Raw genomic sequence first — 23,177 nt, forward strand, 5'->3', positions numbered from 1 at the left:
ACTTCCTAGCCCAATAGGGGGCTAGAAGAGGCAAGCATTCTGCAGGCTGCAATTCAAGTCTCTAGGACCTCCCCTTTCACTCTGAAAATGAGCCACAAGAGCTAGTTTTAAATATGATCTTCATGCTTTGAGTCAGACCAGAAGTCAATTGCAGTAGCATTTTAGTCTAAAACTACTCTAACACTATTGGAGTAAAGTTAACTCCCCAATAGCATTAGTATCATTAGACTGAAGGCTAATCTTAGGGGTCAGTGTCATTAGCTACATCAGTGCTCAAGCCAGCCAAGGATAAAATGAAGATCTGCCTGATCAGCTGCAGACAGCGTCTCATTTTGGTGAGCTAATGGGTTGGTCTTTGGTCATTACTATCCCTTATTCCCTTTCCTATTCTGAACTTATAGCCCTAGGGAGAAAAGTGCTTTACTTCTATTCAGCTAGTCAGGCAACAGGTCATAGCAGGAGGACTATAATAGCCCTGGTGACAGATATGAACATAGGCACCCCATTATCTTGGGGTAGTCCAGATGAAAGCTTGCATAATATGCACAGCCCTTTGTATCAATACATCCTGTGTATTTTTTGGTGGCCCTGGAATCACCAGGGGATGAAAATGCAGAAGTCTGACTATGCCAATCCCCTACAGTGGTCAGTCTTCAAAGACTGGGGTATGAGGGAGGAAGCGGTTTTTACTCATGTTCAGAAGGCTGAAAAAGAAATTTGGACTTATGAAGTCTGAATTTATGTAGACTAAGCATCTTCCCTTTGATTCAACAGATGGACAGGGCATTTGGGCCTAGGGCCCTCCCTCTTGGCTTGTGCTTACTGAGCCCTATAAAGCTGATTGACCTACACCCTATGAAACATACTTTGCTGCATACTTTTTTATATTGAGCAAACATCTGTACTGAGATGCCAGCAGTTCTAAGTTACCATGCTGCACTAAGACACTGTTCAGAGCCCTCCTAGAGGGAGAGGACAGACAGCAGCCTTTAGACAGACTGGCATGCTGAGGCTCAGTGATCTACAGCCTAAAACCCCTGCCCTGAGAGGTGAAAGCTACAAACCCAAAACCTGCCTGAGCAGGAGGAGGCTGGTGGTCAAAGGGGCAGTTACCCCATAGCTGGGACAGCTGGCACTAATTAAGAGCTCAAGCTTTCCTCTCTCCACCCCCATTACTACTCTAGAGTGCATGCTTCACTTCCTCCATGCACAGACCCAGGCTGTTTCTCACTTAGACTACAGGACCAGGGAAGTTTTCCAGGGCCAAGCTTGCATAGCTCCATTCTAACCTGTCCTTGGATAGCACAGCTGGCTTTTCCTGCAGGGATACCTGGGTGAAGAGGGAGCTGTTGGTCCTCTCAGTTGGAGTGTAGAAAGCTCACTATTTACTGAGCAATCCAAGGAGTCTGACAGCAACTTAGTCCAAGTCAAACATGTCCAATTGGTGGGCAGGAGGGGGTGGAAAGACAGAAAATCTTTAGTGTAAGGACAAGGGACAAGATGAAAACTGAGTATGAGACTTCTTGTTCCAGCTTGTGATAGACACTATGTCAAGCTTTGTACAGTTCCATTCCAGCTGCCACAGAGGGAGATGTGTTTATTTTGCTCTATATCCCTGCAGATGTTTGAAAGCCCCCTGAGTATGCAGGTATGCTAGGGAGTGCTGACAGCATAGCATGCTGCACCCTAAACACACCCATGTTGTGTGCACTAGTACAGAGTCCACAATTCAGTGGAAAGAGACCAGCACTTCTGCTGTAAGGGACACTGGTAACTTCACACAGGGCCAAACATGAAGGACCCTCTTTCTCCCCCAGTAAGAACTAGATCCAAGTCAGAGTTCCTTCATATACTTTTATTCAGGGATTATATTCTTTTGTTTAAGTGTTTGTCTTTGCCAATACCTTACTCCAACAAAAACCAGAGCAATAGCACCAGCTCCTACTGCAACCACCATCATTTGCTCCCATTCCTGGGACAGGAGGTCTCTAGTCCATTGGGAGCCTGTGAGAAGGAATGTATGGTCAAGCAACAGTTCAGGCAAAGGTGATCTATGAATAATCCACCACCACTTAATGGTGACTAGGTTCCTACTCTATTTCCATTGCTGGAAGTGCCTGGGTACAGTGTTGGTTAGTTTAATCTGTACTTATAGCCACTAGAATCTGGAAGTTAGAAGAGAAGAGATGTTAATGCTAGGTAAGTTAAGACAGAAGGGGGCTAACTTAACATTGTAGAGATCAGCTTGCAAGCTCCTTAGCTATTGCACTGCTCTCAACTCCCCCAAAGCTGTTTTAACAGACATTGTCCCAGTTTGCTAGTCCCACCCAAGGAGGGGCTGATGTGGACCCTCAGATTTAAGGTCACCAGTTCCTTCCTTAGGGCACAAAGGGAGGGAATCCCTAGCAACTGCAGGCTTCTGAATCTCCTTCCTATGTGCATCCATAGTCCCATTTCTCCTGGGCTGAAAGTGATTTAGTTGTGGTTGGTCCAGATGACCTGAGGTCTCTTCCAGCCCCAATCTAGGATTCTATGAAATTGCAGGCAGTCGAGAGTTAGCAGAAAGGGATGGAAAGCTGTGTTACTCAGGAGGCCAACACTCCACTGGTGAACCCCAAACCCTATCCTGGTTGTTCCATGAAGAGACATCATGGTTTGTCATAGACACTCAGGCTTTTGTTCTACTCTAGGAGTCAACCAGTTCTAAACCAAGTAGAATCCAGGTCCTAGTTTTCCCCTACAGCACTTGTCTTCCAAGCTGGATAATGAGCAGGTTTATTTAAAAGCCTGCAGTAAGCATGGGAGGTCCAGTAATTATGTCCCCAAAGAAAAGGAGCACCACCATTTTAGTGGCACAATCCTCCACTCATCCCCAAAGTCATACCCCAATTCTAGGCAAGTGTAGCACTACAGTAGAACCATTGAATATGCTCGGACAACCAGCACCACCTCCATTTACTACCTTTCTGTTCAAGGGTCTGATCTGCTTCAGTGTTCTGGAAGTCCACAGGTCCTTCTGTGGTCACCAAGTACCTTGGAGCATTTTCTGAGGCCTGCTTCTCAGGTGCTCTTCTTGCTGTTTGGAGACAAGGAGACATTAATACCAGAGTGTGGTGGTTTTCATCCTTATTAGCAAGACCCTGTACACCCCCATCCTACTCTAGGTCTCAGGCCTTGCCTCCCCCATCCTGTTCCTCACCTATGCAGGTTTTCCTATGTAGCCCATATCTAGGGCATGGCTTCCAGTGTTTGTTCAGACCATTACTCAGTCATCCTCAAAACCCATCGCTGCAACACCAAAAAATAGCCTCCAAATATTCCTCATTGCCAAGTAGCTCTTCTTGTGTATTGTTTTAGTATCTCTGGGGTAGTGATCCTTTTAGAGTGCCATGCCAAAACTGATATTAAGTGAGCTGTGTCAGATTTAGCCTTAACCTCTCCTGAAGCCCCTCACTTTATGGGTACTCAGGAGTATAACTGATCTCCCTCCAGATACCCCATCCTTCCAAGTGACCTTGGCATCTCTCCTTGGACCCAGTACAATCAGTCTTTCCTACTCACTAGGGAAAGTTAAAGCCATGTTGCTCAACTAAGAGCGATTTCCAGCCCACAGAAAGTATGACCTTGGGAAATAAGGGCACAAGACCTTTGAAGCCCTCCATCCTCAAAAAGATGTTTGTGCAAGCATTGTGCCTCTGGCCCCATCCTGAAGTTAGGTATATAGCTCTTACCTCTTGTCATGGTGCAGAGAGTTTTGCAGGATTCCATTGCAGATGGGACACATGCTGAAGCACTGCAGTGAAAGTAGACCTGTAAGGGAAGATGCAGAGGGAGACTGAAGAAAACCTCTGACTGAACTTGTAGCTAGTAACTATAAAATTAATGTTCTGCAAAGTATTATTTCATCAAGTAAGCAGCCAAGTCTCCCCAATCTCCCCTGGGAGATCCAGAACTGCCTGAAGGTGAAGGGGTGGGGAAGTAAAGATTTTTCTAAGTGTTTAACATTAGAGGGGTTGGAACAGCAAGGTATCTGGATCCAAATAGTTCAGTGTAAGGAGTGAAGGAGACTGGCTGCTAAAAAAGGAGTCCTAGCTTGTTGCTAATTAGGACATCTGGACAGGTGGAAGCCACCAAAGCCACTTGGAATTTCTGTTCACAGCTTGGTAGACCTTGCAGTGCTGGAAAGGAGGTGCAGGACCCAAGACTAATGCTGCAAGACCAGTCAGGCTCCTTCCTAAATCATAATTCTGTAGTGTTATCAGTGTGTGTGTGCAGGGATTGTGCCATTAATAGATTAAACATGATTCTACCAAGTTTTAACTCAGTATGGGGATCTTGCCAAGCATGACCAACAAGCCTTACACAGGATTTGAAACATGGCATTTTGAACTACATAAGACTTACTGGTCCACTAAGTGCCTTCTGGGAGGCAAGATCCACAAAGGTAAAGGTGTTGATGATGAAGCGCTGGTAGTGTGATGGGAATTGCAGCCCTGAAGCAGCTCCCACAGGGATGAGCTTTGTTTGGTAGTTGTCACCTGTGTATGGACACCTGAGAAAGGGAAGCTGCAGTGAGACAGGAGCCCACCAGTAGCATTCCACAGCCCCATACATTTCCTGAACCAGTCACTTACCCATCCACTAGAATGGGCCACTGTGGCTGCTGCATGGGATTACTGCTTGGGGTGGCCCAGCATTGGTGCAGAACCAAAGCTAGGTTTGGGTCTGTTCTTTGCAGGATTCGGACCTCCATGTAGACTGGATCCCGCAGAAGTTTAATCACAGGATAGTCACTGTTGACATAGTATCTACTATACTGTTGGTCTGTAGGATGAGAGTTACAGTCTTAAGCGAGAGTGAGATCAGGACATAATGGAGAACTGTCTCCTTAGGGTCCACTGTGGTAAGTCATGGTTCTATAGACACTTGGATATGGGGAGCTTTGCACAGGAATTCCCATTGCAGATCAGACCAGTGCTCAAACTAATTCAGAATCCTGTCTGACAGCAACTAACACTATTCCATAGCTATCCACAACTGAGGCATCTATTTTTCCCATAAGCAAAAGGACTCCAGTAAGCTGAGGAAGAGGGGACATTTTACAGTCAGGAAAGAGAAAGTGCCTGCTCGTGCAGGTTCTTCTGTGAGCTGCAATGACTTGGACATCAGTTGATCACAAAACCATGCTAGTTCTTTGGATCTTCAGACCCTGGGAAAACTGCTAGTAACATTATCCTGGACTTGCATCTCCCTGCTCTATGTACTTAATGTTGCCACTTCAGGGCTCTAAGACTTAAGTAGCAGCTCCCTCTAGGAACCACCAATCTCCTATGACATTGAGAACTTGTTTTTCCATCCCCCACCTCCAATCTGGTTGTTGGCAATGGGAGTTCTCCAGAAAGAGTACCCAGGCATGGTGGGCTCCAAGCATTTTAACCTCTGCTAAGGTAGATGTCACTGTTACCTGTGGCAATCCTCAGTTCCAGAGTGAGGGGGCCATACTGAGAGACTGGAGGCGGCGGTGGCAAGGTGAAGACCTGCACATTGAGTGGAAGGAAGTCCCCAGTGGAGTAGCTGCAGCTGACATGGAGCCTGGTGTGCACAGGAAGAGTCAAATGAGTGTTCTATTCCCCTTAGCAGCCAGCTAGTTCCATGCTGTGCAGTGCATCTCTGTCCCATGAGGGAACCACCTGACCACCATCAACTAGTCATGTATAGGAAAAGATTCACAAGCAATTTCAGAAGTCTAAGGTAGAAGAGTTACAGCTACAAGGGAGATCAAATGCATCAGGAGGAGATATGGGAAAGTTTTCAAGTCCTAGTCCCTCCTCCTGTGCCATAGTTATAGTCATCCTGTCAGGTGAGGCAAGCTACTTGGTCATCCGAAGCCCATCCCAGCAGCCAGTCAGCTGCATACACTAGGGTGTTGGTCCTGTTCCTCCCAACTCCCCATATTCCCCACCCCAGAGTCTGCCTTAGGCCAACTCTATACAGAAAGGTTGGATGTAACTCCAGGCATTAATTTAGACTAATAGTGTTATACTGGAATTCCCCCCATAGACATTTATTCCTGTCCAGAAGTGGCTTCTGTTAAGCTTGTTACTTGGGAAGGGTTTAAGTTGACTTGTAAAGACTGTCTATATAGGGTTCCCCCAAACCCTGTATTCAGGGGATTGGTAGTAGCCCTCTGCAGAGGAATGCAGATGGCAGTGTTGTGGCTAGGAAGTCCCTTCCTAAATATGCAGACAGATCCACTCCACCTGCAGATTTCTACCCTTCAGAACAATATTAGCAGAGTCTTGTCAGGTTAGCAGTGCTCCTGACCACCACCAGAAGGTCAGAGGAATCTAGACCATCCTTCCCATACAGGCCTCCCCAGAGCTTAACACACACAAGTACCTGAAGGTGCTGTCCCGGGTGATAGACCCTGTGCTCCAGCTTCTCACATCCCTGTCTGCCACAAGCTGATTCTCATACACACCCTGGTTTCCAGCTTCCTGTACAGAAAAGGGATTAGCATTAATCATTGCAAGGACTCCAGAAGGGTATGGTCCCAAATGGGAAGAACTTGGCATTCTTGAGTATCCAGCTCTGCCTTTTGGCTCTTGCCTAAAGCAACAGAGATGCAGAGTTAGTGGCCTGAGCCACTGAGCCAGAAATAAAGGGTGATTTGCTCCCCTGGATGTTCAGTTAAGAGGGAAAGCAGAGGCATTCCCTTAGTGGCTACTTCTCATTCACCCAGACACTCCTTCCTAGGTGTCCACCTCTTCAACCTTTTCTACTTGAATTTCTAATAGCCATGCAATTTATTGAAGAAACTAGTTTATCCCACTCAGACCCTGACAAGCAGCAGCAAAGACCACCACCCAGCAGAGAAGAGAATTCATGGAAGACCATCTCCCTTTCCTGCTGCCCTCTTACCTGGAAAGTAGTTCCACAAGCAGAGAGTGGGAATCTGTACAGAACAAAGGCATTACTCTTGGCCACAGGGATACAGCTGCTGCCATGCCCACTGACCAGATGCACAGAGTCCAGGATCAGTGGTGGCAAAGTCACATCTCTAGAGACTGCTATGGAGAACTGGCCATCAGTTGTACACTGTGCTGTCACTGAAAGACATGCAGCAGAAAGACTTGGTTAGACTCTATACAGCAAATGCTGCCATCTTGTCCCTCAGCAAACCTCTCTCCAAACAGATTTGCTCCCTGTAGTACCAAGCAGAGCCAACCTTAGCTTTCCCAAGTCAGATGGGGCCCAAAAACAGAGGGAGAGTCTTTGCTCTTTAAATATTGATCCCTTTCAGTTGGAAAGGATGCAAACTAGTCCTCCAACAATGGCCTCTTTCTGCAGTAGGTGTTGGGAGAATAAGTATGATGGTCCTTGCACAGCTCTTCAGAGCAGCTATTGTGTTTATAGTTATATACCTCCCCCAATGGGCTCCCTGTCTTAACTGAGGCCTGTGGAAGATATGCACCAAACTCACTCACCTTGGATTTTTTGTATTCTTGACATCTTGCTAATTATGTGACACCTACAGGCATGCACAGTGGTGTAATGGTGGCAGGTTTACTTTGGGAGGAGGGGAACAGTTTTGCAGACCCACCCAAAGTTACCAAGGCCAGCTCCAATGCTATCATTTCCAGCCCTTCAAGGTTTTATTAGTGAAGAGATTTAATTAATTCTGCCTCCTTCCCATGAGGGGATGGAACCAGCCAGGAGTTTTAGACAAGGAAGTCTCACTAGGTTTAGGATCTGACATTTACAAGCCTGACCCTGGCTGTGTAGAGATAGTTTAAGGCAGCAAACTATCAAGGAATGCCTGCTAGGAGTTTGGCCACTCAGCCAGGCCCTCCAAAGTTAGTTGGGAAAGTTCACCAGCAGCAACAGTTATGAAAGTCAGCAATGCATGGATTACGGTCCAAGACTTTAGGTGTGGAGGAAGGACAGCTCTATGCCCTTTGATGGTGTTTCCTTGCAAGAGACCTAGCATTTCATCCAGAATCAGTTCTTTCTGAAACCTGGGATGTTCTTCTACAGCAGTTTAGAAGCTTGCTGAGAACCACCAAGTTTACAATGGTTGCAGAATTCACAACTGGACTTGGATATTGCAATGCTGAACTTCATGACATTCAGGAGCCTAGAAAAAGCCCACAACACAGAAATATTGATTCACAAAGCCAGGCTAGGTGTTTTGGCTCCCTATATGGTGAACAGAGAGCTAGGCACCTCAGAATGCAATCCACAACAATGAGCATGCTAGGCAGGGAGCTGCCTAAGCTACCCAATGGGAGTGTGGATTTGCTAAGCCCTGCTCATTTATCAGGAGATAGGCACTTAAGTCCAGGCTGCAGGGAAGCTGGATTTCCATTATTTATCCACAGTGGAACAGCTTCAATGGGAGAAGCTGAAGGAGCCCCCATTAGAATATCCCATTGCTCAGAAGTTAAAGCACTCAGTTCAGAAACCCCTGTGCAAATCCTTTCTACCTCTGCCAGGGAATGGGAAAATTGAACCTGGCTCTCCCACATACCCCACTGCTTAGAGCACTCACCTTGTAAGAGCTTAAGGTGGGCAGCACCACCACCTCCAGCCAGATTTTAATGGGGCCTGATCTGATCAGTATACTCAGAGGGGAGTCACCTACCATATCAGGCCCCCCATGGGTAAGTTAGGTAGACAAATACCTGTCTTGCCCTGGTTCATGTACCATTCTGGGGCCCTGGTCTGAGACTGGCCCCTGGATATGCACACTGCTGCTGCACCCTAGAAGGAAATAAGCACCTAGGGAATTTTTACTTTTGGAAAAAACCTCAGGCACCAAGTGACATTAGGTGCCCAAAGGGCTCAGTGGACATTGTTGATTGCAGTGTGGGACTTCAGTGCCTATGTTGTGCCACCCTTAGTGTCTCAATTCTTGACCACAAGCCATTAGACCACATCTGGGTGTTTGAGACAGCTATCCCAATTTAGCATGGGATACAATTCTACATGGGAAGTTAATCCCCTTCTCCCGTTTAATGGGGAATCAAAAGTTGGGCAAGGAATTGGTTAAAGGTGAAGCTACAAGTTATGCTGAAAGGTGAACTGCCAAGCCAGAGGCTAGTTAATAGTGGAGTTCCTCAAAGATTGGTTTTGGATCAGTCTTAAGACATCCACTAGTAACCTTGGCACAAAAAGTGAGAGTGTACTAATAAAATTTGTAGATGACAAAGTTGGGAGGTATTGCCCATGTGGAGGAGGACTGGAATATCCTACAAGAAGATTTGGACAAACTCAGACTGGAGGAATAGGATGAAATTTAATAGTCCCTAACTTCTGCTTTGCACTAACAAGAATTTGCTATAAGCTATGGATTTATCACTTGGAAGCAACAAACGTTAAGACCCCCCAGGTGTATTAGTCAGCCTGTGCTTGACCATGAGCTGCCAATGTGACGTGGTTGTGAAAAAAGCTAATGCAATCCTAGGATGCATTAGGTGAAGTATTTCTAGTAGAGAGGGAAGTTATTGCCATTATACAAGGCACTAGTGAGACCCTCATCTGGAATACTGTGGCAGTTATGGTCATCCTAGAAACCCTTCTCTGTACCTGTTCCAGAGGAACAGAAAACCTGCCGAGAGGAGACTTGTTAGGCTAAATAAGCAAATTCCTTAAAACAAAAGCTGAGGGGATATGAATATATTTAGAGAGCAATCAGAGGTATAAATAGCAGGGAGAGACAGTTGAGTTACACAAGTTAAGGCCAGGTGTTGGCAAAACAGTGTATATAAACTGTCCATCAACCAGTTTAGATGGAATTAGGCAAAGGTTTCTAACTTTAAGAGGGAGGATTTGGAACAGCTTTCCAAAGGGAGTAGTGCAGGGGGAACCCAACCCTAACTGCCTGTAAGACTGAGCTTGATAGAAATTTATGGAGGGGCTGGTATGATGCCTACCTATAATGGCCTAAAATCTATTTGCTAATAGCAATTGCAGATGTTCTACCTCCAACAGCTGGAGATGGAACACTAGATGGAAGGGCATGTGACTCACAATGGGTTATGTGGGTTGCATACGATACCACCTCTATGGCAATGAGGATGTCACATGGGCGGCAGCCCTGTGCAGATTGGGCTGCAAGCAGTTCACGGGCCACAGGTTTAGTGGATCTGCCCACATGTGCTTGATCTAACTCAGCGGTTCTCAAACTGTGGATCACAACCCCCATTTTAATAGGTCACCAGGGCTAGTGTTAGACTTTCTGGGGCCCAGGGGTGAAGCCTGAGCCCTACCACCCAGGGCAGGAAGCAAGAGGGCTTCAGCCGTAGGTGGCAGGGCTCAGGTTACAGGCCCCCTGCTAGGAGCTGAAGCCCTTGCCCCCTGGCCTTTGCCCCTTGCCCCCATGCCCAGGTTGATGGGCTCAGGTTTCTGTTCCCCTCTTGGGGTCTTGTAGTAATTTTCATTGTCAAAAGGGGGTTGCAGTACATGAAGTTTGAGAACGCCCTAGTCTGATTGCCATGTGGTGTCAGGAAGGACTTTTCCCTGCATCAGCTTGGCAGAGGTCCTAAGGGTTTTTAAACTGTCTGCAGCAGAGCATGGGCACTTGCTGGTTTAAGTTAATGTAAATGATGGATTCTGTGGAACCTGAAGTCTTTAAATCAAGATTTGAGGACTTCAGCAATTCAGCCAGAGGTTGTGGATCTATTACAGAGTGGGGTGGGCAGGTTTGTGCCCTGTGACGTACAGGAAGTCAGACTAGATGATCATGATGGTCCCTTCTGGCCCTAAACTTTGAGATGGTGCTAGCCAAATTCCAGTGGAACAGCCTCATGGTAGCTCCAGCTCTGAAGGTAGCATTCCCAACTACACTAGACACCTGGTTAAGATGCTCAGATTCCACTTGGTCACGCCAAGATACACCTTTAAGATTCCAACCCACCTGTGTTGCCATAGTAACAAGGAGCAGCTGGGTCACCAAGGCTATAGCAGCAGCCTTTCCCTTCACATTCTTCCTGAGACACAGGTGGTGTGGCACAAGGCAGCCTGTCTGGGTGCAGAACAGCTGTGCACACACTAGTACTTGGTGCATCTAGAGCTGGAGAGAGGAGAAGTGTTAGTTCAAGTCAAATGAACCCTGCTCCACTTGGAGCCATATAGCAGAGTGCCTGTCTCTTCTAGGCACTGTGGCAGCCCATGTTCACTATGCATCAGTCTGGCCTCCCACGTATTCTAGGCTTTTGAGGCACCACAGCCACTTGAGTCTCTAAAGAGCACCCAACACCAAGTGACATGGCAAACTGGCACACTAAGGTACATAGTGTTTCTTCCCCCTGCCACCCCACCCCAGAAGAAGAACAGCCAGTACAGTTTCAGGCTGGGACATTGGAACCTAAAATTGTACCTGGCAGGTGGATTGGGCATCTCAGTTCTTCTTCATGGAAAGATACTTCCCCAGTGTCATCTATTCCTTTAATCCGGATAGTCATGAGGAAATAACCATTCTGCAGGAAGAGCGGGTGGAAACCAAACCAAGGTGATTAGAGCTTCTCCACCCCTCCTCCTGTTCCTAAGAAAGGAAGAGTATTCCCCCCCACCCCATCACAAGTTAGTCCACCCATTGAAGGAGTACGGTTGGTTAATGGGGACCACACCAAAGCCCATTCTGAGCAGAGTGACTTTCAGACCTAGGATGTCGAGGACCATGAACATGTTATGGAGAGTGCTTAGCCATCCAGAAGCATCTTCCATTTCTCAGTGACATACCAGGTTGAGCTTGTGAACTCTGGCTCCTAAAGCTGCCTCAAGTGGCATTATACCCTCAGCTGAGGCGAGACAATTAGTTTGATGGTCTAAACATTTCACCTGGAGATGGACCCCAAGTCTGTGTTCAAGTCCAGAATCTTGAGTACTTTGAGCTGTTGGTTAGCTGTGATTGATAAGTCATAGTATTGGGTCTTTCCACCCCCACATTTCCCCCCCACCCCCACCCAAGAACCCAAATCAGGGAGCACACAAAAACTTTCAACTCAGCTGCTCCAAGTTGTGGTATACAACCTTGTAATTCTTTAAAAAAAGAGGGGAGCCTTCTTGCCTACTGCAGGAGTAGCTTACATGTTGGGTCCAGTTCTCATCTGGCTTCTGTCGCGGAGACTCCATTATGGAGTATATCTAATTTTTGTAGATGTGAAAGGACAAGCAGGCTCTGTGTTAATTCAGAGTCACTGCTCCCTCCCATAGACTTCAGGTGCAAGTAAAGTCTCATTTATACTGTGGAATTTAAGTCAAGAGTGATGGCTGACATTAGCCAACATGCAAAAACATTTCAGAAACAGGGCATTTGTTTGTATTTTGAAACACTCCTTAATAGGAAGGAGTCTCATCCAACTGAAGAGAGGTTTTTTTAGCTTATTAAAAAAAAGTGTTACCACCAACTCTTACAAGTGAGGAGTAAAATTCTAGTTATGACTTCACGCTTGTTTCCTCATTGACTGCAATGGTCTCTAGAGAGTGGACAATAGCAAGGTACAGGACACCTTAAGTGGGAGAAGGAAGCTTGCTAAGTCTTGGAGAAGCTTAACTTGAAGACACTAGCAGTCTGGATTGAGAGAAAGCTCCCTCCTTTTCTAGTAGGAAAGGTTTTCCTTTGGTTTTAAGCCTCCATTTGGGATTGTTGGATTGCAGCCACATTCTTCCTCCCCATCCCACAACCCTTCCTCCTCCCCAACCCCCCAAAAAGACTAAATACTGTTTCTAATAGCCAGAAAACAGGATCTCCAGGTAACAGTTGTGCATCCCTTTGCTATTCCTTGCAGACAGAAGTGGCCCTACCTTCTTGATGAAGAAACACCCAGCGTAGGGAGCAGTGACAACCATTGAACCATCCTGTTTCCGAGAGATGAGGACACCACACGTAGAGTTGGACAGAGGATGAGGCAGTCCTTCCAAATCTAGGAAGGAAGGCTAGAGTCAGCAGGCAATAGAGAATCCTGTGGGACAAACATATCCCAACAGCTGAGCTACCCACAACTGCTCAGTGATGAAATAGGAAGGGTCCAACATGTATGGATCAATCTATCCAATTATTGAATGATATGGAAGAGAGAAAGTTGTACTGCCCCTCAGAGGTCTGTTTCAGTAAGTAGCCCTACAGCAGTGGTTCTCAAAGTTTTGTACTGGTGACCCCTTTCATGTAGCAAGCCTCTGAGTGCAACCCCCCTTATAAATTAAAAGCCACTTCTTTATATATTTAACACCATTATAAATGCTAGAGGCAAAGCAGGGTTTGGGGTGGAGGCTGACTGCTCACAACCACCCCACGTAATAACCTCGCAACCCCCTGAGGGGGTCCCAATCCCCAGTTTGAGAACCCCTGACCTACAGAGAGCAAATTCTTCAATACTAACCCTAAGTAAAGAAAGGGTTCAGTGCCCTTATGCATTCCAGCCCATGCAATCTCATAAGCTATATGTAAGGGGACTGTTGCCCCCTTACTAACATTCCATGGGGGTGTTTTGGTTGGCTAGCTCCCAGTACTAAAAGGGGAAGGGTTGATGGGAAATCAGGACCCTGATACTGATAGTCCCCAGGAACAATGGGGAGAGGCCAGTGCTCCAGCCTGAATGACAGGGTGGGCAGGCTAATCAGGGGGTCAGGAGGCGAGGGGAGGGGGGTCCCATCCTCTGTGTGAGCTGGAATCGCCTGGATCAGACAGAATGGAGACGAGCTAAGGAGAAAGCAGGGGCCCAAGCTAAGCTGGGGAGCAGAGCTGTGCCAGAGCCAGAGGGGCCAGAAAAGCAGCCCAGAGAGAGCAGACCCTGTCCTGGGAGCAGAGCTGCAGCCCCAAAGCCAGGGGCACAGCACAGAGAGAGCAGACTTGCCCTGGGAGCAGAGCTGCAGCAACCAGACCCAGAGGGGCCAAAGAAGCAGCCCAGGGAGCTGGAGGCAGAGCAGCAGCGCAGAGACAGAGTGGTGCAGCTGGGGCTGGAGCAGTCCAGAGCTGGGTGCGGTGAGCAGCTGGGGAGAGCGAGGGGGACCCTGAGCAGCAGGCCCAGCACAGGGAGATGCCTCAGCCAAGGGGCTCTGCAGGCCAGGCTTGGATCGTAACCCCAACAGGGGCAACACTGGGAAGCAGGGTCCTACCACTTCGAGCCTGAGAGTGTGACGCCACCACCAGAGCAAGTGTCCAACCCACAGCATCCCTGCAGCACAGCCAGGGCCTGAGAAGGCGGCCTGGGACTTACAAGGAACAGACTGAACTGCCCTGACATTCTAGAGACACTGTTTGTGATGATCCCTGCCACAGAGTGGGGTGATGTGTTTCCTTTAACCTTTCCCATTTCCCATTTCCCCTTATTCTTTTTAAAATTGTTGATTAAATAACTTGCATTTGCTTTAACTTGTATGTAATGGTCAGAGAAGTGCCCAGTGCAGAGAGAGTACCCCGGAGTGGGGACACCCTAGCCCCTGTCCTAGGTGACCACAGCAGGGTTGGGAGTCAAGCCCCCCCAGGAATCCTGGGCCCAGCCTTGTTGGGGTTACGAGGATTCTGCCAGATAGGGGAGTGGAAGGGCAGTCCAAGGGCAGGGAGGCCACTGGGTAAAGGAAGTAGGAGTGAGGACTCAGATCCTTTCGCTAGCCTACTTCACCAGGGTAGTGCAGAAGCCAGGAAAGTTCCCCACGAGAGTGGGACTATTCCCCCGCTTACATATAGAATAGCTATAGCTGCAGTTCTAGTCCAAGAATACCAGACTCCACCCACTTGTGATCAAACAGGAAATCTTTGGAGAGAACCAGGGCTTAGTGATTAAGCACAGAGCAAGAATCTGGAGGAGCTTCTTAATGCTCATGCCAGGTTGGCTACACCCCTCCCCTGCAACTGTTACCTTAGGCAAGTCACTTTGCTTCTCAGCTCTTCAATGCTTACATCTCTAACATGGTGCTAATACCCTTTGAAATAGTGCAGTACAGTTCAGGTTTGTAGAAGCAGCTAGCATAGAAGCACTACAGGACTGAAGTGGTAGGCAGCTTGGCTTATGCTCTTTTAGGAGCAAGAGCCTCAACAGTATTAAAAAAACAAACAAACAAGGAGTCTGGCAGCACCTTAAAAACTAAGATTTGGGCATAAGCTTTCATGGATAAAAAAGCCACTTCTTCAGATGCAATAGTATTAAGTCACCAGGACACACCTACAAGGTGGGGGGAATCAAGTACAACGCCTCAAAGGCAACAGCAATAGGCCAAAATACTCCACAGCCTTGCACCTGTGCATCGTGGGCTTGAACGCTCTTTGCAGCAGGTCTTCAATGGAGTCACAGGGAAATCAGGGCAGCAAGTGTAAAATGCTAGCTACCCTTTTGAGTTTATGGGCCAGAGCCTCAGCTGGTCTAAGACAGATCATTTGAGTTTAGCAGAATTACACCACTTTACATCAGTGGAGGAGCTGGCCTGCTTTTCTGTTGGTTTTGTTTTCCACACCCACCTTGCACACATACAAACACTTCTACACAGGGCAGATGCCTTGGGGAACCCAATGGACTGCACTAAAGGGAGGAAGTAAGAGTAAAGCTCCCTCAACTTTACACTTTTATTCACCCAGCTTTATCTTCTATCCAGATAAGAGGCTGTCTCATTCCATGTAATTCACTTACCCAGAGCACTCAGAAGGGAAATCATCTCAGGATGGTTTTCAGGAACGGTTAACTGCAAGCTCTCCCAGCCACAATCTAGTAGGCTATGGTCCCACACTAATCCTGAATCTTTAAAGACATTTGGAGCCCCCCAGGCTAAAGAAAGGCAGCTACAAAATATCCAAACTAGACTACCCCAAGAAGTCCCTTGCTGCTTTATTACTCCCATCCTGCTGTCTATCTAGTAGCTCCTAAAGCACCCTCTCCCTGGGGAGCACTCTTATACCCTTAACTGAGCTGCAATTGGACAGAACAAAGATGCATTTCTGACTCCAGGTGAGACTGCTATGCACCCCTGAGGAGGGCAGCCCAAAATCAATTCACACCTTGCACTCCCTCTCCTGTTTAAATTGTGACAGCACCTGCTCCACATTTAGCCCCTTTTATTTGTTCTGAAGTAGTATTTGTTCTGACTTTTTGAAATGCAGCTATATTTGCTGAAGAAAAATAAACAGATTTCAAAATGGAAATGGAGGAGGCAGTGTCTGAAAAACCTATCCAGTGTCTTAACTGGGTGAACCTAATGGTAAATGAGAGGCCCAGCAAACTAGATGAATGCCAGGGGAAGGTAAAAAGGCTTGAATAACAGAATAGGCAAGGATTTCTGCAGCACTGAGCAATGGAACATGCTACTTGGCAAATAATGCAAATGCTTCCTGTATCCTTAGATGCACATATATGCAGCATTTTTATATTTCTATGTATGCTGTATGTTTTGTAATCATGTCACAGAAAGGATCTATTGTGATTCATATATATGTGCACTAGGGGGATGAGAGGCATTTGCTGTGGAAACCTGGGACCTATTCATGCAACTATATATCCACACAGATGAACTCCTGCATCTGCTCAATGTCCCCTCAACTTTACAGGCACATGCGTGTAATGCAGTTGGTAGGATAGGGGTCCTGGAGGCCCTCAATCTAGCTTAGGCTCCAGATGTGGAATCTCTTACAAAATACAGGGAAAGAGTGATGGGCTGGGGGTTATAAAACCACAGCTGAATAGAAATGACATATCCAAAAAATTTAGAAGAAACATGTTTGCTTGTTTGTTTGTTTTTGTTTTAAAATCACATTACACCAGCACTGAGCTAGGGCATAACCAGGGAAAGTGACTGGAAAAAGGAGGTCAGATCCTGGCCTGTATATAGTCCCTTTGCCCCTAAATAGGCAACTGATGACTTTCCCACAAAATGCCCAGCTGGTGTAAAGCTTGTATAGCTGGCTTTGTGCCCTCTTACTGTGTCTCACATCAGAATCATAGAATCATAGAATCATAGAATATCAGGGTTGGAAGGGACCCCAGAAGGTCATCTAGTCCAACCCCCTGCTCGAAGCAGGACCAATTCCCAGTTAAATCATCCCAGCCAGGGCTTTGTCAAGCCTGACCTTAAAAACCTCTAAGGAAGGAGATTCTACCACCTCCCTAGGTAACGCATTCCAGTGTTTCACCACCCTCTTAGTGAAAAAGTTTTTCCTAATATCCAATCTAAACCTCCCCCATTGCAACTTGAGACCATTACTCCTCGTTCTGTCATCTGCTACCATTGAGAACAGTCTAGAGCCATCCTCTTTGGAACCCCCTTTCAGGTAGTTGAAAGCAGCTATCAAATCCCCCCTCATTCTTCTCTTCTGCAGACTAAACAATCCCAGCTCCCTCAGCCTCTCCTCATAAGTCATGTGCTCTAGACCCCTAATCATTTTTGTTGCCCTTCGCTGGACTCTCTCCAATTTATCCACATCCTTCTTGTAGTGTGGGGCCCAAAACTGGACACAGTACTCCAGATGAGGCCTCACCAGTGTCGAATAGAGGGGAACGATCACGTCCCTCGATCTGCTCGCTATGCCCCTACTTATACATCCCAAAATGCCATTGGCCTTCTTGGCAACAAGGGCACACTGCTGACTCATATCCAGCTTCTTGTCCACTTTCACCCCTAGGTCCTTTTCCGCAGAACTGCTGCCTAGCCATTCGGTCCCTAGTCTGTAGCGGTGCATTGGATTCTTCCATCCTAAGTGCAGGACCCTGCACTTATCCTTATTGAACCTCATCAGATTTCTTTTGGCCCAATCCTCCAATTTGTCTAGGTCCTTCTGTATCCTATCCCTCCCCTCCAGCGTATCTACCACTCCTCCCAGTTTAGTATCATCCGCAAATCAGTGTTGGGGATGTACTGAGGGAGAGTGCTGCTGTGCTTTAGCAATCCACAGACAGAATAATGGCCTCCTGTGGACCTGTACCAGACCTCATGAGTTAGAGCAGCCCTTAGGCTGCTCCCGCTTACTTCTGGAACTGAACTGACCCCTGGTTGGTCCAAGGATCAGGAGTTTTGTGGAGAAGTGTCATATGGCGATTTCCCTTCCCCTGTCCCCCCCCACCTAGGGTTAGAGTGACAAGACGTCCCATTTTTAAAGGGATAGTCCCATATTTAAGCCCTCTTGCAAGTGTCCTGACTTTTTCTTAAAAACAGGCAAATTGTCCCATATTTTCCATCCCCCCTCCACCCCCATTAGTACTGGTGGGTCCTATTGCTGGCTGGATCCCTGCTCGCCAGCTGCCTACCCACCCATGGCGAGTGGGGAGTCCATTGGCCGATGATGGGGTTTGGTGTGCAAGGCTGGTGGCGGGGCAAAGATGCAGCGTGCCAGTCTCCTTGCTGTTCCGTCTGTGCAGCCTCCGCTGTGTGCCGGCTCTCGGCCAGCAGGGCCCCGCCCCTTGTCCCGTTTCCGGCTGGCACTGACTGCGCGCTGTGAGTTGCAGTAGTTGGTGAGTGCGGGCAGGCACCAGATGGTTACGTGTCACCTCTGCCACTCACCCATCAGCCCTTCATGTGCTCCCCCTCCCATTGTCCTCTCCCTGTTTTGCTCCTTCACACACACACACCCTGCAGCTCCGCTGCTCCTCTATATCCCCCCATGGTGCTGAGTTCATCAACAGCCTTCCCCCACATCCTCTGGCTGGGCCAGTGCCCCGAGAAAGCCCAAGATCTTCTGGCCCCAGGTGCTGGCCTGGAGGAGCCAAGCCCTGCATGTGTCAAAGCCCTGCACAGTGCTGGCATGGGGAAGCCTCTCTGCCCCTCAGCTAAACTCTGACATGGGGGGGAAGCGATTTCCAGCTTGTTCACACCCCTAATCTGCAGGCTCCACAGCAGCCCCTGGGGCAGGAGCTTAGCTCTCTCCTTGCCCCCACCTCCTGGTCCTGCCTCCAGGGAGCACAAGGCTGCTCTGTCCCCTAGGCACCCTCCTCTGTTGAGCCACTTCTCTGGTTGGGTTCGCTGAAGCCCCTGAAGTCAGGTTCCCTGGGCCTGGTGCACAAGGCAGCCTTAGGGCTTAACCCTTTCCTGCCCGCTGTGTAGCCAGAGGACAGGAGGTGGCTGGGTTATGTTGGTGGCCAGCCGCAGCCTGGAGGTGTTAGCTGCCTTTCAACACTGTGGGGACAGGAAGGGACAAGCTGCTTCTAGTTACACAGGAGAGGTGGGGATTCCCACTTTTCTATGATAGCTCAGTGGTTTGAGCATTGGCCTGCTAAACCCAGGGTTGTGAGTTCAATCCTTGAGGGGGCCATTTAGGGTTCTGGGGAAAAAAAAACTGGGGACTGGTCCTGCTTTGAGCAGGGGGTTGGACTAGATGATCTCCTCAGGTCCCTTCCAACCCTGATTTTCTATGAGCTCTGCAAAGACACAGGCCAGGTCATTCCTTCACCCCCACACCTCCCCTGTGGCTGGAAGCAGTTCCCTTCTGGTCCCTCCCAAAAGGCTGCTGCTGACCACATTCTGGTGTGGATTCTGGCAGAAATATGGGGAGGGGGGACATATGACCCTGCATGCTCCCCCACGTGTTGCCTCTGTAAAATGTGGTGCCAGGTACAAGGAGAGGTGGGTCCATCCAGGGGGCCCAGCCAGGCAGGGAGGGTGGGGTCGGTCGGTCGGTCGGTCACCCCCACTGTGTGACAGAGGTGTACAGAAGTGGGTGTGTGTCACCCCTCTGTGTGTGTGTGGGGGGGGGGGAGAATTAGGAGTGTGTGTATCACTCCTCCCCGTGTGAACTCTAAAGCCTTAAAGATAAGGTAAATAAAAATAATCCAACTATGCAGTATTTCTTTTTAACAGGGGCTCAGTCAACTCGATGTGAATTTGAATGTTTATACAATTGATTGGCATTGAACTCGCTTGAATACAATTAATTTTACCAGGTGTCCTGTATTCAGCATAGGGAAATATGGCACCCTGCCTTAGGTTGTACTCTGAGAGCAGATGCAAGGATTGGGCATACAGAATGACACTTGTGCTGTATGTAGCTGTTTACGACGAAATTATGTTTTCTATAGCGCATTCTAAATTTCTCAGGCATTTGTCTGCAGTGACAGCTGCCATTTTGTAAGGCAGAGTGGTGCAGCATGTAAGGGAGGAGACACACACCCCGCTCGCTCTCATTGAGACTTTACCTTCATGCTTTCTTATTTTGCTGTTTCCCTTAAGGTAAGCTAAAAGTCATTCAAACTGCAAGTGTATGGCTGCTCTATGCGTATGGAAAAGCCTAACAAAAATGACCAGTATAGTTCCACTGTCCAAGCTGAGTGATGTGCAGAAAGTAAACAAAAACATAGAGAAATGATGAAAAGCAAATTAGCTTTTTAAAAATTCTGTTGGTTTTAATAATACATGGTGATTTTTTTATCTTGATGGTACCTCTTTGTTCCTGAATTAAAACCAACACCTCAACAATTTATTAATATAGATTTTTTTCCATATTGAATGGGATTTTCAAAGGGGCTCAATGTTGATGTAACTCTGCTTCCATTCAAGTTGGTCGGAGTTTTACCATTTGTTTCAGCAGGCACAAAATTAGGCCAGTGCTAAGTGCTACTACAAATCCCACACAGGATGTTTTTCTTTGTGCATGCTTGTGTGTGTGTTAACACAAAAGGGCTTGACCCAAAACTTTGGATTAAAATGTGCCTGACCTTTGAGAAACTTTGGATCCAACACCAAGTTCTGTGGCTCAGGACCAGATTTATATTTCAATGGAAAAAAATATGTGAAAAAATAAGCAAAATCAAAGGGAAGAATGTGCACCCAGAAATGTGGAAAGAGGCTCATAAGAGATGCAGCGGTAGTGACAGTCTGGTCCAAGAAAGTCTAGTTAAGGATAATGCGATGAAATTAAACAAAGGAACACTTAAGCTGAATATCAGGTAAACTGTCCTGCCAGTGAGCTCTTTGAGAGAGTCTTCCAGAGGCCATGATGAGGACACCATGGCATGGTTCATATCACCACGAACCACTGCACACAAAATTGCTGTTTGTGCTCCGCAGTCCCAGTACCACTCCAGCACACCCCTCCCCCCACCCTGTGTAGTTTACCGAAACCTCCAGGCTGCTCTAAACTATGCCAGCTGCCAAAGGCCCACTGGTAACCAGACTGTTCATTAATGGATTCAGCCTTGCAACCCCCATGCAAAGTAGGGGAGTGTATAGTCTCTTTATTTTCCCCATCAGAAAAATGAGGCACAGAGCAAGGAAGTGATTTGCCCAAGTTTACACAGTGAGTCTGCAGCAAAGTCTGGATTAGAATCCAGATCCTCTGCCTCCCTGTGTCCTGGGTTTTACCTGCAAGTCCACAGACCTTTTTCCCTCTCACTACAGGGAGCAGATCACTGACGTACAGCAGCCAAGACTGCAGACGTGCTTCTCCACAGCCTGGCACCATGGACCCAACTGGCAGATACTCCTTTCCTGCACTTGAAGCAGGGGAATGTAAAGTGGCCTGAAGCTTTGTGCTTCCTGTATTCTGAGGGCACGCTCAGTCCCCTGAGGGCAATGCACTTCAACTGTGCGCCTCATCTGCCCCTGGGCCAGGGCTTCATGCCCTTACAGCTCTCCACAGGCCAGGCTTGCCCTCTGCCCAGGCAGTGTTCTCAGGGGGCTCTTTCTGTTCACTTTAAATCCCCTTTATGGTGGCAGAGCAGCTTATAGGGGCCTTAAGGTAGCTAAGAATCAGGCCCCTTGTGTAAATTATTTATACCTGTGTGTTGTGAGTGTAAAACCCTGCCATTCTCACTACGCAGGACACAAAGCAATGGCGAATCAGGCCCCAAGAGACTGACATGTTGTTTCATGTGGTGGCCATATGTCTTTGCAGCAGAGCTGGAGCAGGAGCCAGGCAGCTACTCCAGCTCGTGTTTGACAATGTTTTTCTGTGGCACAAGCTGCGACTCAGAATGGGGAACCTGGACAGGGAGGGGAGGGGAGGTGGAAAGCCATCTTGTTTGTGCTCTCCAAGTCCAAGGCAGGGCCCCGGGAATGAAAGCGAAGCTGTTTTGAGGGGAGCTAGCTGTACCTTAGAGAAAGCACCGAGTGCACAGCTGATCGCACATGCCACACATGACTCCAAAGAGCCTTCAAATAGGCTGTGCGGAAGTAAGGTAGGGCCAGGGGAAGGGGGCCGGGGAGGCATTTTCTGATTTTTTTTAAAGAACCGCCTGGGTTTGCTCTCTGCTGTGAGGGAGAGCAGCACATGCCCTGTCTCTCTCGGATCATGCAAAATTCATCAGCCTCCTCCTCTCTTCCCTCTGTGGATATGTGTGGGCTCCGCAGCAAGTCCTGCTGATCACTCACTTGGCAGCACATCTACCGATGATGGAAACAGGGAACTGGGAACAGCGCTGACTTTAAGGATAGCCTGTGTTTGGGGCACCCGGCATCAGCTTCTGTATTTATACACTTTGAGCCTCATCCTCCTCAGCCTTGAACCATTTCACATCCGTGCAGAGAAGGTGTAAAACCCCACTGCTGTCACCTGGCAGTGTTCTACACCCATTTTGCACAGGTGTAAGAAAGTCCATTAGGTACAAGACAGGGGAATCAAGCCCATTACATCTGTGCTTTCCCAGCTTTACACTAGTGTAACTCTATAGAGTTCTGTGGCATTACTCCAGATTTATGTGAGTGGGAGGAGATCAGAAACAGGCTCATTAGGCCCATGTATATTAAAGGCCTCCTTCTGGTCTCATTCATACCCGTGTCCACCTGGAGTTACTCTACAGACTTCAGTGGAGTTACTCTGAATTGACACACTGTGGGCCAGAGCCTCAGTCCCACTCCTTCCCTTTTGCAGTGCTCCGGCAGCACAAAGGGGGGGCAGGGGGAGGGAACTGTCTGATACAGCTATCTGGGGATTCCTTTTGTACGGGGGAATATTTGGGTGGTATAAAGCTAGACTAGCCAACTCTGTTCCACTCACTCCTGCTGTCTGCAGTGTAGGGGGAATCCTAGTAGAGTTTGGATGACACGTCCAGCTCACCTTGCACTTTGGCAGTCGTATTCAGGCAGAATGGCCGCTAGGGAGCCATCACCAGGAGCTGGTAATTTACAGCGGCCCTGAGGCTGCTCTTAGTCGCACCAGGGCCAAACAACCTAGCTGTCCATAAGATTAGAGGGAAAGGAGTGAAAAGGTGATATAACACCACCTCTTCCCCCAACCATTATTTGAGTTCTGCCCCAAGCATCTC

At 47.9% G+C, this 23,177-nt stretch overlaps 1 protein-coding gene across 1 annotated transcript; it reads right to left on the reverse strand.

Annotated features, from left to right (window-relative positions):
* Window positions 1-1,840: 1,840 nt before the first annotated feature.
* LOC102947011 (zona pellucida sperm-binding protein 4) lies at window positions 1,841-16,022 on the reverse strand. The gene is made up of 12 exons (XM_037891852.2): window positions 15,627-16,022; window positions 12,808-12,926; window positions 11,381-11,480; window positions 10,919-11,074; window positions 6,922-7,109; window positions 6,400-6,497; window positions 5,465-5,592; window positions 4,635-4,824; window positions 4,405-4,552; window positions 3,732-3,810; window positions 2,963-3,076; window positions 1,841-2,004 (listed from the first exon to the last, which is right to left on the reverse strand). The coding sequence occupies exons 1-12, from the start codon at window positions 15,832-15,834 to the stop codon at window positions 1,856-1,858; spliced, it is 1,677 nt and encodes a 558-aa protein (XP_037747780.2). The 5' UTR covers window positions 15,835-16,022; the 3' UTR covers window positions 1,841-1,855.
* Window positions 16,023-23,177: the final 7,155 nt, after the last annotated feature.

This window comes from Chelonia mydas, chromosome 1 (genome assembly GCF_015237465.2).
Source record: "Chelonia mydas isolate rCheMyd1 chromosome 1, rCheMyd1.pri.v2, whole genome shotgun sequence".
In the NCBI taxonomy this organism is placed as follows: Eukaryota; Metazoa; Chordata; order Testudines; family Cheloniidae; genus Chelonia; species Chelonia mydas.